The 18,253-nt window shown below is 44.9% G+C and overlaps 1 protein-coding gene across 3 annotated transcripts; it reads left to right on the top strand.

The window, feature by feature from the left end:
- The first annotated feature begins 1,039 nt into the window (after positions 1-1,039).
- SMARCE1 (SWI/SNF related BAF chromatin remodeling complex subunit E1) lies at positions 1,040-18,036 on the top strand. 3 transcript variants are annotated; one of them, XM_074163093.1, is made up of 12 exons: positions 1,067-1,108; positions 2,340-2,390; positions 2,912-2,955; positions 4,427-4,515; positions 6,003-6,107; positions 8,368-8,448; positions 9,588-9,719; positions 11,267-11,438; positions 13,741-13,913; positions 14,911-15,012; positions 15,523-15,733; positions 16,519-18,036. In XM_074163093.1, exons 4-12 carry the CDS (start codon positions 4,513-4,515, stop codon positions 16,728-16,730), a joined length of 1,191 nt encoding a protein of 396 aa, XP_074019194.1. In that variant the 5' UTR covers positions 1,067-1,108; positions 2,340-2,390; positions 2,912-2,955; positions 4,427-4,512; the 3' UTR covers positions 16,731-18,036. The 3 variants fall into 3 exon arrangements, with proteins under 3 accessions (XP_074019193.1, XP_074019194.1, XP_074019195.1); XM_074163092.1 differs by lacking the exon at positions 4,427-4,515 and having other exon boundaries at positions 1,040-1,108; XM_074163094.1 differs by lacking the exons at positions 1,067-1,108; positions 2,340-2,390; positions 4,427-4,515 and having other exon boundaries at positions 2,911-2,955.
- Positions 18,037-18,253: the final 217 nt, after the last annotated feature.

Below are 18,253 nucleotides of genomic sequence, written 5' to 3'. Positions count from 1 at the left end.
CGCAAATTTCTGCAAGAAACTGTTCAATTCCACTAGTCTGTAACTCGCCATCCACTGTGACAGTGTTTGAGTCGGTCAGTCTCATTTAGTTTGAAATTATGATTTATGCAGATCTATAACCTTGGGCCTTCACCACAAGCCACACGAGCAGCCTTCCCTCACGCCACACCACAGGCGGACCTGCTGTCCCAAGGCCCTTTCACCGCCATGTCCCCGCTGCCCTCAGGCACAGCAAGGGCCGCCGGCCTGAGGGAGCGCCACAGCCCCTTCAGCCTCTCTTCAAAGAGGCACCATTCCCCAACCATAGTTTACGCAGCCAAACGACTCCCCAGTGCTTCCAGGGCGGTTCACCTCACTTTCTCGCCTGTCTTTTGGGAATTTATTCGGGGCCAGGCCCTGCACTGCGCCATTTTCCCAGGCGACCCCCGAACGCCTCAGGGCTCCTCTGAGGTAAAAAAGGCGCCAAAGACTGGCGGGCGCGAGGCGCTATGGCCGCCGCCGGCCTGCCGGTTCTGCTCCGCAGATTCGCCACCGGGAGACAGCGCTGCCGCTCCCCCGGCCCGGCCGCTGCAGGCATGCGACCACCGGCCGGGGCTGCCGAGCGGGAAGCCGGTGAGCCTGCCTGTGGGAAATGCTAACAGGAACGTGAAGGCAGGAAACCGCCCGCAGCTTCCCCGTGCTGTAGCAGAACGAAGGGGACGAGCCCGGTACCGGAGACTGCGAGTCTGGGGCGGAGGCAGCCCGGCCCGCACGGTGCTTGGGAAGCGCCGGTAACACCCACACACACACACACTGAGCGAGGCGGCGTCTCTTTCCCGGTAACGCTGGGGGCCGCACCCCGCGCCCAGACCGCCTGGGCCCTCCGCGTCCCGCAGATTCGCCACAACCCCTCCCCGGCCTCCGCCACCCCCGGAGGGTGCGGGGAGGGCCTCGGCCCAGCGGGGGCTCTGGGGCGTGCTAACCGGCCCCCCTTGAAAACCGGGCCCGCCACCGGCCGAGCTGGAAGAGGGCGAGGACGGCGTGGCGAAAGTGCGGAGCCGAGCGCGCAGGCGCCGTCCTCGCCGCCGCCCCGGCCTGGAGGGGAACAAAGGGAGCGCGGCCGGAGCGGGTGAGTCGGGGCGGCCCGGCCGGCCTGGCCCTACCGCGGCGGGGCGGGCAGGCCCCGGGGCACGCCGCGGCCTCGGAAGCGGCCTAAGCTGGAGGGGGGCGAGGGAACAGGCCCCGGGCTCGGCCCCCGGCCCGTTCGCGGAGGGGGGCTGTGCGGCGGGGCGAGGGGCCGCCGCGCATGGAGGGGTGTGCGTCTCTAGCGGCGGGATGACCGGCCCCGCCGTGTGGGGGGGCTCGGCGGAGCTGGGGGACCCCCATGGCGGGAAGGGGTTCCTTGGCGGGGGGGGGGGGGGGGCAAGGCCGCGGTACCGCTCCGGGCCCGAGCAGGCGCCCCGGGTTGAAGAGTTGGTGCGAGTCCGAAGGCAAGCCCGGTATTAACGGGGAACTGCAAAAAGAGCCCCGACTTCTGATAGAACTTGCTGAGGTTATTTGAAGAGAAAGGCCGCAAAAAAAATGCTTTGTTACAGTGCTTTTTCCATACGCACCGATGGGCCCGTAGAATCAGCGAATGGTTTGGGCTGGAAGGGACCTTTAAAGGCCATCGAGTGCCCTGGGCAGGGACATCTCCAGCCAGACCGGGTTGTCCAAAGCCCCCTCCAGCCTGGCCTGGGATGTCTCCAGGGATGGGGCATCTCCCACCCCTGGGCAGCCTGGGTCGGGGTCTCGCCACCCTCCGCCTAAAACATTTCTTCCTTAGATCTAGTCTAAATCTCCTCTGTTTCGGTTTAAAGCCATCACCCCTTGTCCTGTCGCTACAGGCCCTGCTAAAGAGTTTGTCCCCATCTTTCTTTTAAGTCCCCTTTAAGTACCGAAGGGCCTTTTGCTAAAAGATGAAATGTGCTCGTATCCCATGGTCTGCGATACTGCTTCTGTTGTGTTCAGTGATCGCTTTTTTTTTTGTACCGTGTGAAGGAGATACCATTTAATTTGGTCATTTACACATTCATACCTGTAAAGTAATGGCCTATTAAAAAAAAAAATATACTTAAAACCTTTAATATGAAGATGACATAAACCTGAGTCTTATTTCACAGCTCTTTAAGGCCAGATTCCTTGGAAAGTACATTCATTTTTCGAAGAGATAACACTTCAGTTTTTAGAAACTCTTTTGTCTTTATTTCAAAATTGGCAAACCTTTTGGTAATCAATGGTAACTATAGTAATTGAAGTTTCAAAGATTTGGGGAAGCAAAGGCATAATACTTAATAGCATGATATTCTTTTGTCTTTCAGAAGTACAAATATAATGTCAGGTGGCTGAAAATTTGCCTATCAAAATGTCAAGTAAGTTTTCGGATTTTTCTTCCTTTAACTTGATGAATTAAGGATCTGGTTCAGCAGAACCTGTTTGTGAGAGAATTCTATTAACTCATTGCACTAAAAGGAAGGATATGAAGTGTAGTCACTTCTGACCAAACTCTTGGCCTTAAATCTTGCTGTGGCTGATTTCTGGCATATTATTTTCATAGGAAGTCCAAATATCACAGCTTCTCCTCAGTCCTGTTTCACTGCATTTTTGCTTGCCCTCTTTTTAATTGATGTACATATGAATGGATTTGATATTCCTCAGTCTTACGCCTAAATAAAAGGTTAGCAATATAGCAGTGGTGTGGTCTTAATTTTTTTCTTCCTCTTGTGTTCTTTGCTTTACTCTCTTCAGTGGCAAAATGCAGAGTCTTTGAGAGTAGGATTTCTGTCTTGTTTTTGTAAATCACTTAAAAACACTTGCCTCAGCACATGCCTTATAAAGAATTTGTTCAAGTTTTCAAGAAAAAAAAAAATTGCTTACATTTATATCTTAACAGAAAGGCCATCTTATGCCCCACCTCCTACCCCAGCTCCTGCAACCGTAAGTATAGTGATTTTTCTCATTAACACAGAGCTGGTAATACAGCCTTTAATGACTTACTAGAGCAGTAATTACGGAGTTGCATCACCTTCCTGTATCGGAAACACAAACTAGCTGTATTTCATTATGAATATGATAGCCACTGTTTAAATTTATCTCATTATTTTTTTTTAAGCAGTTTGTGGAAGAGAAGCTGAATAAACTTGTTTCACCTTTTAAGGCTAGATCCAGCAGATAAACTGAATTTTCTGTAAGCAGTCAGGTGGTCTAAAATTACTCACAGTGAGTTGCAGCAGCATACTGGAATATTTAAGAACAAGCTGATATATTTAATTCTAAAACTTCCCACTCAACTCCTGCCCAAATCATGGGCAAACAGTGTATTTTCCTATGTTTCTGTCGTACCTGGCTGCAGGAACATGCCAAATTCTGTTACATTGGGTCAGAATAATGAAACACTCATGATGCCAGTTCTTACTCAAATTTCTTGAAATCACTGGTGTTTTGGAGTCTATGGTGTAAGAAATACTTTCTAGTAAAACGTTATAGAATGGCACTGGGGAAAATGTGAGCAGCAGCTTTGAATCATGTCCAGTTGCATTCACGCCTGTATAAAAAGGTACAGAAATACCAGTGTGCTGTGGCCAGGAGAGCATTTGAAAGCAAACGCAGCTCTCCTGCAACATTCACATATCTAAAGAGCTTGTGTTTTAGGAGTAACATGCTCACATACAAATATTTTCTACAGACGAATGAGCGGAGATGCTATAGTGAATTTTTTTACCAAAGACAATTTGAAAGCTTTTTCCCAATAGATTGTCCCCAATCTCTGCATCTGGGATGGAAACTGCAGGATGGGATCTAGGTTAAATGTGATCCTTCATGTTTATTGTACCATGATTTACACATAAAGAGGCTTGAAAATCATATACTGTATAAATATAAAGTTTTATTTATGTAAATTTATATCTGCATAGTTTCTTCAGAGTTTTCATTTTGCACACAACTTAGTAGATCTGGGCCAGTGTTAGGAGGGACCTGATGGCATCCGCCCTTACAGCTGGATCCCGGCACGGAGATCTGTGCATGTGTGTGAGATTCCTCTGGGACGTGGCACGGGTACAGGTGCCGTTAACGGTGTATCTCCATATAGTACATTCTTTAGTCAAGCCGAGAGCCTTCAGAAGGGTACATAAAACTAATTTCAAAACTGCAACTAGTGGCGTGTGTCACCTGTCTTTTAAGCATCTCCTGTGATATTTATATTTTATATAGTCCTTGAGATGACAGTCTGTGCTCTGTTAATGCAAGCCATAAAAATAACCCTGCTTGTTCTTCCACAGCCAGTTCCAGTTACTGCAGTCAACAAAAATTCCAGTAGTTCTCGTAACTACAGTGTTATAGCTGAAGTAAAAAGTTCTCCGTGTAATGCAAGGTAGTTCCCTTGTAACATTTAAATCCTGTCTTGCAGAAATAAAGAATTAAGCAGACGGAGGTTACAATTGCCATCTGATTTTATTGAAGAGGTGTAGTTCAACATACTCAAAACCTGTTGTTATGGTAATACAGAAAACTATAGTAAAATGGTGTCTTATTAAACAGTGAATGTGTATGTCGTGATCACAGACACACAGATTGAGTAAATGTCAACTGCTGGGACTGAGTTTAAAAAGTTTGGCAATAAAATATATATCTGAGGGCGGAATGTTAAAGGATAATTTTACTCTGTATTTGTACATTTAGAAATAAACTAACTACAATGTGTCTACATATTCTTGCAAACTTCAGAAATTAATGTAGTTTAGCTCATAGGTTATTTTTGTTCAGTGTTTGTATTTGTCACGCCGTGGTTCCTGGAGTCCTGAACTGATTTGTAGGATTTTTGTAACTGTAATCTAGAACGGATCCAGTCAGCGAATCACCTTAAAACACCAGTGGAATGTGTGATCCTTGTTAGGGCCAAAGTGCCACTAAAGAGTGGGACACACAGCAGATGACACTAAAATGTCTGATCTGATGAATCCCAACGGAATGGCAGGACCACCACAGGCAGGACTCGCTCACAGTTACTATTAAATAGTTGATCTGTTTTTTTCCAAACAAAATTTGCTTGGGAAGTGGGGGATAATGGCAAAAGGCAGGAGAGAGATTTATGTGAGGAGGGGAATACAGTGAACCTTCTGGTCCTGGATTGCATGTAGATGATAAGTAAGAAGGGGTTGTAAAGAAATTAGATTCTTTACGTTGCTTAGGTGAGAACGACTCCGTCCACTTTCAAGAATGGATGAAGACGTATTGATTTAACTTCTTAAATTGCCTCGGGTTCAGTGATCCCTTAGGAGGAGTGTGTAGTTTGTGACCTGTGGCTGTTGCTGCAGGGACGCCTCAGCTCTGCCCGTCTGTAGCTGCCTCAGCAGAAGGGGGTCTGAACGCTCTTCTCTCCCAGCTTTCCAGTCCCAGCTCCCCAAAATGCTTACATTTTGCAAACCACCAAGAAAGTCTTCAGATACTGGGAGTGGTGCACAGATGATGTTTGAGAGATTTCATCCCCCCTGTTTATTGACAGTGTAATATTTCTTGGAAAGGCAGAAAGATGGGAAGAAAAGCAGGGATTATCATTGCTGTAGAAGGCGTTGCTGCTGGGGATTTCTGCCCCGTTACCGGGTGCTGTGTTGCCTTGGAAGCGTAACCCTTTGGGTGTAAGAGTCTTTCTGAATTACTTGGTGGCTTATGTTGGAAAATGTTATTAGCCGTGAGCTGGATTTATAGAATACTTGTTCAAATGAGGTACACACTTAATAGAAATAAAATCACCAGCTTCAGACAGAAATTTGTAGTGACACATTTGTTTAAAAAATCCTGTTTCCTTAATAGGTTTGTACCGGAGTAAGTTCTGTGTGTTGAGAAGATACCAACTGCTACACCTCATTTGCTTGTTTAAATTCTGGTTGCTTTTGCATGCCATATTGCAGTTCATTTTCATTTCTGTGTTTTCCTCGTTTGGGCTCATTTCTCATTCGTGTTTTTGTCTCATTTGTTTCCATCAGCAAATGCCCAGCACACCAGGGTTTGTGGGATACAATCCATACAGCCATCTGGCCTACAACAACTACAGGCTGGGAGGGAACCCGGGCACCAACAGCCGGGTCACGGTAGGAGAATCAACTATTACATCCTCCGGCAAACAACAGGAATTGACCAGAAATGGCTTTAGAGTTAGGTTCTTCTGAGTCTTGGCTGCTGCCGCTTCTTTATAAAAACAAAGAATTACTTCTGATTCTTATTCCCCACCCCTACCCCCCTTCCCTTTCGCTCTGAAACCTTTTGCAGGAAAATGGACTTCAACTCAGCAGAGAAAAATGTGGTAATCGTGTATGATGCAGAATTCCAAAAAGACAGACTTTGTGGTCTTCAGTGCCCACTGCATGCTCAGAAGTTCTGTAGCGTGGGTACAGGCTCTTGGAGGGAGGGAACTACTCTTTATTGAGGTTTATTGGCACAAAAATAAGGAAGAACATTTTGCAAACTGGAGATCGTTGATAGTGGTTGCATCATACTGTTGAGCCACACGAGATACAAGCTTTATTTTTCTTTCCAGTCTTAGTCTGCTAATAACTGCAAAGTCCCAAGCTCAGAAATTATTTTCTTGCAACAAAAGTGTGGTGGTAATAAAACAGAATCCTTTCAGATCTTGTACTCTGTCAGTGTGTGGAAAATGGATGTTACATTCATTTTTCATGGAGTGAACAAAGTGAGATGGGGTCCAGTGACGAGAGAGATGACAGCTCCTTTCAGACACAGCTAAAGCCCTGAGCACTGGGTGCCGTTAGGAAACAAAACCAGACTGGAAGTGTAGCATTTTCATAACTAACACAACAGAAATAGAGTAAATCTCTGATTTTTTTATTTATTTTTTTTTTAAGTTCCTGTAATTCTCATAACTTTAAGGTTTTTTATGTAAAACTTTCTACCTCTAAACATCCGATTAGTTTGGAATGTGATATAAAGAACAAATATATGGTGCTTTTAATGAAGTGTACTCTTTTTATGCCTCTCTTATATAAACCTTCTTTCAGACTTCATATATGAAGTAGATCTGGTTTGTTAAAACATTTACAAAAAAGACCTTCCCCAAATAAGCTGGAACTTGACCAAGTGCACTCTCTGAATGTAGACTTTTCTCCTTATACAAGAATAAGTTAGGTTTTGTCTGAGAACTTCCATTGTTTCTGTATGTCATAAGCATATACAGCCTTCTCTGCCATGCATATATCAGTATATGTATGGTGTCTTTAAATTCCTGTTAATTTAAAAGCATTAAACAGTTTCCGTTAATGTTTTTCAAATCCATCTGTATGTGTATCTATGTGTACATTTTGGTAATGCATATACCTCATGTACATTATTTATATCTATACACAACTCTGTATGCATTGTTTCATAGAGCTCCATAAGTTCAGCAAAACGAAAAATAACAGGAGGAAAAATTTGAAAGCTGAATTCTGGCCAAGAGCCTTCCTGGCCAAATACAAGTATTTGCTCATCTATGGCCCTAGTCCTGAAAACTCTTGAAACTGCTTTCTGTTCTCATGAAAATGCTCCCACCTAACGTAAGAGAACTCCTCGCGTGTGTAAGTGCTCGAAGAGCGGAGGTTCCCACAGCCCGGTCACTGCGCTGGTTTAGGAGAAGGGCCTGTGGGTGCTCTGTGGGACGAGGGGGTGCAGCCACACTTAGTGCTCAGCACCCTTTTGTTTAGCTTTAGCAATGTGCTTGCCAGCGGACAAACCAAGGAAGAACAGAGCACAAAGCTATTACAGGCTAATTTGGACAGTTCAGTACAGCTCGGGTACAGATAACGGGCACGTGGACAGATCAGTTGCAGAGGGTTGTTTTCCTTTTACAACGGGTAGTTTAATTGGCTGCAAATTAGCACTGACATATTCTGCAGACAAATATATTGCTAAAATGATCTGAAAATGAAAATATGTCCTGATAACTTCATGATCTTAAACTTTTTTCACCCGTACAGTAGCCACAGTAAATTTGTCAAAACAGGTACAACAAATTGCTCATCAGAAGTGAGGAAAACGACCAGCTGGGATTGGTGTTTCCATGGACGTTTCTAAGCGGTGTATTTCAGATTTAGAAATATGGAGCCCTTTGAAGATTTATGTAGTTACTACTCTGCAGACTTACAGATAAAAGGACAAACTTAAATTGCAGAAGTCTGACTGAGACCAGCTCTAGCCAGTACCTGTTCACGGTTTGGGTAGTTTTTGGTGCTGTTGCTTGGTGGGTGTGTGTGGTTTGTTTGTGTTAACTGCACAAGAATGAGTGTTTTCCAGAAGTAGTGTGTATAGAAACTGTCTGGTGATCACATTAACGAATGGATTTATTCGGTTCTTTTATAGGCTTCCTCTGGTATTACCATTCCAAAGCCCCCCAAACCCCCAGACAAGCCCCTGATGCCCTACATGAGGTACAGCCGGAAGGTGGGTATACAGTGTCAAACGAGTCATAATAAACGTTAGTGTTGGTATGTGCTAACAATTAATTGCTGTTATCTTAGTTTCAGCTTCTAAACTTTTACTTCTAACAGCCTGCACATTCTTCTTAGGGAATTGTAAAGTACAGATGCCTTGCCCTTCAGAACAAAGGCAGCAGTAGTCTGTTCACACAGTTGCCAGTTTCTGGGGGGAAAAGTTTTCTCTAAAATGATAATTCCTACCACTGTCTCTGCTGACAAGGATCCACCCTGCCACAATCAGAAGTTCCCGTGACTTACTGACAGAACTTTTTTTATATAAAGGAAGTATTCCTTGCGGTAAACTGGGCTTGGTACAGTGCTGTAGCTGGACGGAAGAGTAGCGATGAGTGGACTTTGCATGTTCTTCACCACCTTAGCCTGTGGCAACGGTCGCTTCGCTATTCTGTGAACTGTTTGACAGAAAGTAGGAAAGAGACTCTTGTGGAGTCTGACATCTGATGGGGCATGGGGAGGGCATGGCAGCCTGGCTGAAGCGGGGGAGCCAGAAGGAGTTTCTTCCACTTCTGGTAAAGTATCTTTACCAGCACTGTCTGTCTTAGGCAAAAAACCATCAACACACAAAAAAAAAAAAAAAAAAAAAAAGTCAAGTGGCGCAGCAAGAAATAACACTGGCAGCTCTCCTCTCTTTTTTTTTTTTTCCCTATAAAGTTAGAAACTTTTTTGGTGGAGTCAGAACTTGTTGGAACTCAAATTGATCAGCAAGACTGAAAAATATTTTGAAATGTTACATTCTGATCTGAAAAAGCTCAGTGCTCTTTATCATAATCTACTGCTGGATGTGTTTACTCAGTAGCATTTTTTTTTCCCAGAGATGCAGCGATGTGCATTTAAGAAGAGCATTAAGAGGGTTAAAGGCAATATTCTCATGAAACCAAAGCCATTTCAGCAATTGCCTGTTTCAGTAGATGGCTTCCTACTGACTTCCTGCCCCAGAAAATAACCGAGATAGTTTAGCCAGACTCATTCCTAACTTAATCCTGTTTTTCGTGGTGATTCCAGAAAGAACACTGAGATGACAATATAAAATGTTTAATTTGGAAGTATTTAGATATCATTAGTAAAGCTCCAGCTGTTTCTGTTAAGGTCTGGGACCAAGTGAAGGCGTCCAATCCTGATTTGAAGTTATGGGAAATTGGCAAGATTATTGGAGGAATGTGGCGAGATCTCACTGATGAAGAGAAGCAAGAGTATTTGAATGAATATGAAGCTGAAAAGGTAAATGGAAGAAATCTGGGATGTTTATTACAGCTGATTCTTCTAGGAACTGGTCTGAGAAGAACAATTCATCTTTCCCGTGCAGTGGTGTATGAGGCATTCACGAGAGCCCTGTATGTAACGTAAATGGAAGTATGTCCTGACACGTCTTTTAGATTTTTTTTTTTTTTTTAAATAACTGTACATCAACTGTGACTGGTCAGTTTTTAGACCTAATTCAAAATGAAGTATTTATAATTGAGTGTCGATTTTAACTGTTTAATGAATGGATTTGATTGTACAACATCAGTATTGAAAAGATTGTCTCAACACCAAAATCCTCTTTCAAAACTGGTGCTCTGCAACTACCGCTGTTGTCATGAACGGGTTCGTAAAAGACTTCCAGTCACGTAGGGTTTGGGTTTCCTGGTGTAACTGGTGTTAACTCCACGCTATGGCATAGTGTTTGTTTCTTAACAGAGAAATGCTACCACTTTTAGGGTTTTCTTGTGGTTTGGTTTTATTGATCTTAATGCCAGAAGGTGACAGCCACCTCGTGTCCAGGCTGGTAAGTGCTGAGGGCATTACAAGCCTGATTTTGTGGTCCTGAGGGACAAAGGGAGAATGGTCCTGCTGCCGAGTTGTGCTAAAACCTGGCAGGCGTCCGAGGCTGCGTGTGACCTGCTCTAACCTAAGCTGGTTTTATTCCAAGTCAATAGGGAAGTACTTCAAAGCTGGATGCTCTTAGTTGAGAAAAACAAAAAAGTCAAGGAATTCTATTTTTTAACTTGGTGATGGTGTTTAGATTGTAAGCTCCTTGGGGCAAGGGCCGTCTTCTTTATATTTTTACAGTGCCGAGGTTAGAAGCATCCCAGTCCTAATCGTAGAGAAAACAAGACATTTAGGTACTTCTAACAATACTGTAGATTATATCTCATTTTTCATTGGAAATATCTCTTGGCAAATTTTAATAATGAGGTTAAAGAAAGCAATTCAAAGGGGAAAATCCTTCAAGGACGGTGAAAATAGTGATGCAGTCCTGCTGCCAGGAGGAGACGCTAGCCTGGCTGCACATTCTGTGTCATCCCAGTGCAGGGATGGATCAAAGAGCGGAAAAATCGTAAGTTATTTTGAAAACTGTTCCATGATATACTGGAATAAGGGAAGAGAAGAAATGGGAATCAAAGATCTAGTTAGAACTGCAGAGAATTAACTGAGACTATTCTAACTCATCTTTTTAATCTTACCAGAGTTTGTCTGATCATAAATGCCTTGTTCTGAGGTGTTTGATTCTTAAATCTTAAAAAGCAAAGCTACGGTGAGACTTCTCACGTGTTAAAACCGAAACATACCTAAAAGCCCAGGTAGTGTTTTTAAAACGTGAATGACTATGGAAGAAGTTTTAATTTGTGGAAAGAAAGACTGAGAGAATCTGGTCATTAGTGTCTCAGCCAGATGATTGAAACCAGCTTTGTCCGTGTGACCACAGTGTGAGTTGCACAGACCGCAGTTACGGCACCTCTGAAATGCTCCCCTGGTGCAATCAAACCGTATCGGTCACCTTTCAGATAGAGTACAATGAGTCCATGAAGGCCTACCATAACTCCCCGGCCTACCTCGCCTACATCAACGCCAAGAGCCGCGCGGAGGCGGCGCTGGAAGAAGAGAGCCGGCAGCGGCAGTCACGCATGGAGAAGGGAGAGCCCTACATGAGCATCCAGCCCGCCGAGGATCCCGATGGTAAGCGGGGAGGAGTCTGTGTGCGCGTCCATGGGACACTCTCGTTACAGGACCGGCAGTGGGAACAGATGCCAGATACGGAAAACTACCAGTGTGTGCCTTTCACGATGCTTAACTGGCTTCCTTTCTGTTTTGGTACCTTTAATAGCGGTTTTCATTATCATGCTTTATTTCATCCAGCTGACAGCTGACTGTCTTGTTTCCAAAAGCCAAGCGGGCAAAGCCAATGGCACAAGTTATTCCAGCCCTTAATTATGTGTGAAGTAATGCTTAGAGTTCAAACCAAGTCTGCTTAAAGCTCTGTAACGGCTTTAACACAGGCCTTGTAAAAGGCTTAGGTGCCTGATTTAATCCAGCTTGAATGGAGTTTTGTGCTTTGTTACCAGAAGTACGTGGTTCTGACAGGCAGAGCTCTGGTGTCATTAAGAGCACCTGAACTTCCAATGGGTTCAACAACTGTCATTTGAGATTCTTTAGAAAATGTTACCCTTGCCCTTGACAAGCTGATGAGGAAATTCTGAAGGTTTATTTGACTGCAAGGAAACGCACCCCACCCAGGGGAAAGCTCACTCCTGCACCCAACGTCTGTGCCTAAATCCATCACCAAATACTTGTTGAAACCTGAGAGTGAAAAATGTTCTCGGTCAGATACGCCCTTTTTCTCTCTCCCCCATGTAAGAGCGTACCCTTGAAGTAAAGCTCATGGCAAACCGCTTTCCCCGGCGTGAGGTACCTGCAGCATTCATAAATGTGTCCCAGTAGGTGGCATTTTGGGACCTCAGAGCCTGGTCTGTGGTGCCTGCGCCCGCTAAGCTCGGCCAGAACCAGCTGCCTGGGCCCTGAGCTGGGACAGACCAGCGGGTTATTTCCTGTGACAGAAGCCGTGTTTCTGTCCCATCCTGTGTGTCACTGGCGTCAAGAACTTTTAGTGTAAAAGGAACCTTATTAAGAGGACAAAGGCGCAACTTTAAGGGGACCAATTTGCTTAATACTTGTGTGACCAGTGGGAGAGTGATCTCCATTAGAACTTGATGTAAAATAAATTAAGCTTCTGGACCTTTCTCCATGCCATCATTCTGGAAGATAATTCAAATGTAACTGATTTTAATACTCAACTAAATGTGAATTATATTCTCAGAAGTTTCTTCTAAGTTATTTCCTCACCAGTACCTAATGCTATTTAATTACTGTGCTTCAAATTCTAATAGTTTGACTTGGATTTTTTCGATTCTGTTTTGTTGGAAGTTCTTGACACCAAAACTATGGACTGTGTTTTGATTTTTATGGTGATTAAAGGCTTTGCCTGCTTTCCTTCAAGAAATAGACAAAATAGGAAGACTTCTGTCTTCTGTGGGCTGGAAGCTTTTGGGTGCTGCTGGGTGTAGGAAAACACGTTATTTTGTTCTGCTTTGTAGCATCAAACTGAATTTTACTTCCAAAATTGAGTCCCTAGAACAATCCATAATGCTGTACTTCATGTTAAATTCTGTCAGAGTTCAGTATCTTGCCATAAATTGGGAGCTCTTCTAATTCGATCAGAGAGGAAAAAAAATCCTTGACTTGAAATATTCTTCGATCTTTGTAGTTAATCCTCTAGACGCAGGTCCCACAAGGCAGCTTAGTTCCTGTTGGGCTTCCTTTAATTTCTTTTCTCTGCAAGAGGCTTGTGAGGAGACCAGCCCCTCACCTCTCTGCTCCTGGACTTTTTCTCCTGAAGTGCTTTTTTTTTTTTTTTTTCAGTCGCTGTTCCTTAGAGAACTGCATTTACTATAAATAAATAATTGGATCCTCTTGTTACATTACTATGAATTTCAGGGGTGAGTGAACCTCTATCACTGCTTCATGCTCTCCTCAGGGTTTCAAAAAAATAAGCCCTTTAATCTGTGAGTAAAGTTTATTTCTAGAGGAGTCACTCTCCTGTTGGTGCACTGGATATTGTTCTGGTAACAGGATTAATCAGGAGTGGGCTTTTATTCGGTGTATTAATAGTTTCTCTTACTCTGGAAATGTGGAAAGCAACGCAGTGAATAACGAGGCCAATCCAAATTTCAGACGTGGGGAATGCATGTAAAACAGGCGCTGTTGCAGCTGTGCGGGGGCAGATGGTGTTCCAGCCTCGTATCGGCTTTTTCTCTCCTTACCTGAGGGTCTGTACTCGTTTGTATGAACCTTGTGACATGACAGCAACTGGCATTAAGGTTTTTATTTTGTTTGTAATTAGTGGTAAGGGGGGTGCAGTGTCATTAGACTCGGTACTCGTTTTGTGGCATTAAAGCAGTTACACTTAAAACTCTTGTTCCAGATTACGATGATGGGTTTTCTATGAAGCACACGGCCACGGCTCGCTTCCAGAGGAACCATCGTCTCATCAGTGAGATCCTGAGTGAGAGCGTGGTGCCCGACGTCCGCTCTGTTGTCACTACGGCCAGAATGCAAGTTCTTAAACGCCAGGTTCAGTCTTTAATGGTTCATCAGGTAAAGATAAATGATATTAAGGCAGCTAAAACATAAGGGCTTGGGCTGTACTCCAAGTCTCGGATCATTTGATCATCTACATGACTATTCTTGTTGGGTGTCAACGTTCTGTGCGCTCCAGTAGCTCATCTCTGGTTCCCTTGGGAGGTGTGAGATGTGAGACTTCACCTTCTGTGCTCTTCTGTTACTGAGAATCATGTTAAACTGCATGTTGTTATTGAAGATATCTGAAGTATTAATTGCATAGCTCTTCATTGTCATACATAACCCTTCTGTTTGTAGTGTGAGTCTTCTGTTTAACAGGGACTGGTAGAGCTGTGACTTTCGGGTGGCTTATAACACATAAGCTTATTTGTAATGGTTCTTTATTACAATAAATCCTCCCTATTATAGTATTTTTTCATTGGAAGTTAAATGCATACAGGGAAATGGAGTGAGGTCAGACGTGTGTTTCACTGAGCCTTGGGCATAAGCCGGTGTTTTCCAGACATGCCCGTTCTTTGAGAACAGTCCGTGTACGTGGAGGGGAAGAAAACCGAGAGATCAGAATTACAGAGACTTGTTACTTTTTTTAATTAACAAAATTTAAAAAGGGGTGGAGGGGAGGTGGCTCTCCTTTCCCCTGAATTGTGATGTTTCTCCATTAGAGAATGTAACTGGTGTGGGGGGTGTGTGTGTGTATTTATATATATATGTATATATGCTTGTGGGGTGTAAAATGCATGGATTTTATGCTGGAGGATTCACCTCAAGTACACCCTCTTTTCCATTACCAATCGCCCTGAGTGACTGCACAGACCCAGTTATTGTTCATACTTTCTAATACGAAGTCCTTAGCTCTTGGGTACTAGATGAAGAAAGGCATAAGGAGGTTTCTATATATTATATGGGTGTATTTTAAAATACTGGTCAAAATACTTTTGTATGTAGCTGTGAGCTTTGTGCAGTTCCTCAGGTGACTGCACAGTAAGATTCTTACCATTTATTTCATTTCCAGCGCAAACTGGAAGCTGAGCTTCTGCAAATTGAAGAGCGTCACCAGGAAAAGAAGAGGAAGTTTTTGGAAAGCACAGAATCCTTTAACAACGAGCTTAAAAGGGTACAGCTCCCACTTTTCTCCACTAACTCTGAGGAATCTGCTTGTTACCCATTCATACAAGTGCTCTGCCTGCTCCTGTTTAGCTCTGATTCTATTGGGAGCAATTACATGACTGAGGGCAGTGTCCGGGGAGGGGGGGGTGGGTAGAAAACCCGCAGCACTTGTATTATTTCATGCTCCTTCGGTGACCTTTAGTGGTGACATTCAGCCAGTGCAGTTCAAAAGTGCCTTCGGGCTCGACTGGCGGAGTTCACCAGAGTGGCTCATGGAGAACACGCTGCTCCCTCCCTGGCTGCCATCAGATAACGAGGTTTAGGTGGTTTCTTTATCCCCTTTTTTGTGTTAATTTGCTTGTGTCTCCCTCCCTGGTTACTGAAGCTTTTAATATAAACAAATGACAATAATTATGCTTCTTGTAGAAATATTGAACTCATGAATGGGTTTTACTGATGTCTTGGTTTTCAGTGTAACCGAGGTGGTAACAGAGCTTTCTCTTTATTTAATTGCTAGTTATGCAGTCTGAAAGTGGAAGTGGACATGGAAAAAATTGCAGCTGAAATTGCTCAGGCTGAGGAACAGGCTCGCAAGAGGCAGGAGGAAAGGGAAAAGGAAGCAGCGGAGCAAGCGGAACGCAGTCAGAATAACCCAGTGGCCGAGGAGGAGCAGGCAGCTGCCAAGGCAGAGGAGAAGAAGGAAGAGGAGAGTGCTCCGATGGAGACAGGTAACTGCGGTTGGAGACCTGGAAGGATGAGCAGTGAGGGATCTGCAGGGGCTCAGCGTAGCCAGGGGCGGATGGTGTTTTTGCTGTGAGCAGGGAGAGGCTTCAGAAGAACAACGTTCAGAACAGTTAACTTGGTGAACACAGGCGTTCGCTTTGTCTCATTAAATTGCTCCTTTTTAAAAGGGGAAGGGGGTAAGACGCCACAGAAGCCTGTGTAATGCTTTGTGTGAGGTACCAAGGGAAAAGAAAATTGCTTTCTAAACATAACTCTCCTTCTAGACGTCAGTTAGTGAGGAGCAGCCAAGAGGGTTTCCTTGTCCCAGAGCCAGCACCGAGCCAGGATGACAGGATTGCACTTCGTTCTGTGCTGCTCTTAGAGCTGGTTCTGGTTTGCAGGCGTCTCTGTGTTCTGTCCCGTGGCGTTAGAAAATAGTGTTGTGTTGAAGAGTATCAGTGGCCGATGTCTTGGGGAGTCGATGCTGTAACAGCACGAGTGTAAGGGAAAGGGGACTAAGGAGTTCGAGTTCCAGGGCTTCTGGTTTAACAGGGCACATGTTAGCAGGGTTTCTGAGGTCAGGCAGCTGCAGGTGACTCTGGGGACACCTTGTGGCAGCACCGCTGAGCACTCTCTCAGAGTCGTGCCTGGTACTGTGCGCACTCAGTGACAAATAACTGCTGTGGAATACTCATATTTATTGCAGATTCTGCTTCTTCCTAAATTCTAATTGCACAATGTCAATAAATGTATTGGCGTGTAAATGACACTGAGAAATATCTTCTTACAGAAGAGCCTCACCCCGAAGAGAGCACAGAAACCCAGCAGAACGGTGAGGAAGGAACATCCACCCCAGAGGACAAGGAGAGCGGGCAGGAAGGGGTGGATAGCACTGCAGAGGAGGGGACCAGCGACAGCAACACGGGCTCAGAGAGCAATAGCGCCACAGTGGAAGAGCCTCCCGCAGACCCCAGCACTGAGGATAGCGAGAAGAAAGAATAAATATTGACTTATTTCATGTGTCTCTTTTTAATGAAGTACTGGCTTGATTTCAAAATGTGCTACACGGCTTTTGTATCGTCCTTGGCTGTATCGCTTGTCCCCACAGGACGTTGGGTTTCAGTAACATGTCAGATGATCAGGACAGTGACTTCAGGGGGTCTGTAGGGGCAAAGGATACCTTAGAAGGGACAGAAAAGCAAACCTCCTGTGTCCGAGTGATCTGGAGAGGTACCTCCTACTGCTGGGGATTTCTGCCCTAGAAAGACAGCGTTGGGTTTGGGATTTAGATCGGAAATCGGCCTTCTCCCTTTCTCCCAGTTAGGTTCATTTCCTCTGGTGTGACCTTTCTCCAGGCCCTTGTTGGTCTGTGCTGGGGTGGGGTGGGACGTGCATCGTCCTCGCTGCAGCCCCTGGCCCCGCGGGCACCCTGGGGACAGGGCACGGCTGAGGAGGGGTGCGAGTGTCACTGGGGCACCCCGAAGCTGAGGTCAGCATTGGGCAGAGACACGATGTGCTGGGTATGACCCGGGGCATTGCCCTCATCTACCACAACCAGAAAAGCTCGCAGCAGCCCAGCGCGTGTCCCACCCCTGCCCAGGTCTCTGCTTTGAAGACACTCTGGGTACTCGGGGCTGCCCCTGCGGGAGGCTGAAAGACTCGCTCTTGGGGGTTTTAGTGTAATCTCTGTCTAGAGAGTAGCTGTTCTGCCGGGACGGGAACGTGCTCCTGTTCATGCAACACTTCAGGAGCTCCGTTTCCAAGGGACTGATTATAGTCTTGAAGTAGATGATGTATCTTGGGGTTTTTTTCTGGGATGCAGGATTATTTTCAACAACATTCTTTGCTTTTCTTTACAAATTAACTCCGTTACATGCTGCTGAGATACCCTGGTGTGGCCTCAGCTCGAGATTCGGCAAAGCACGGAGCAGGAGAGCTCTTAAACACATCCATGTCCTCTGAGCAGACACTCATTGATATGGCACAAATGGTAAAAAAATTGTAGTTTTGCTTGTTGTGAGCTTTGAAAACCTCTGGGAGCTCCAGAAATCTACTGAAAATGCCCCATTTTGCCCTGCGTAAGCAGAGGCCCCGCTGAAGGAAAAATACACTTAATTGCGACCACAGATACAAGCCGTTCGGTGACTTTACAACTGAAGAGAACACATGATGCGTATGCTTTGATGAACTAGTGTGTTTTTATGGAATAGTGGGTATATCAGATGGAAATGTTTTTTAAATCCTTTTGGTCTTTTTTTTTTTTTTTTTAAATAGTTAATAAAATCCAACGTTTGGTTTTTTTAAGCTCACAGTGGTCTGGTTCTTGTCTTTGGAGGTGATGCCTGTGTTTGATTCAGGGCTTTCAGCAGCCCTTTCTCCATCCTAAGCCCAGAGGAGAATAAAACAGGGAATTCATTCCGGAAATACAGGGCATACTGGAAGGTGAGAGAGAAGGCAGATGTGAAGGATAAATCGGTTTCTGCGGATGGGGCTGGAGCTCAGCCATTGCGAACCCAATGGAAATG

This window comes from Numenius arquata, chromosome 23 (genome assembly GCF_964106895.1).
Source record: "Numenius arquata chromosome 23, bNumArq3.hap1.1, whole genome shotgun sequence".
Lineage (NCBI taxonomy): Eukaryota > Metazoa > Chordata > Aves > Charadriiformes > Scolopacidae > Numenius > Numenius arquata.
Note: the sequence above shows the minus strand (reverse complement) of the source record. Positions and strands in the feature narration are given on the sequence as shown.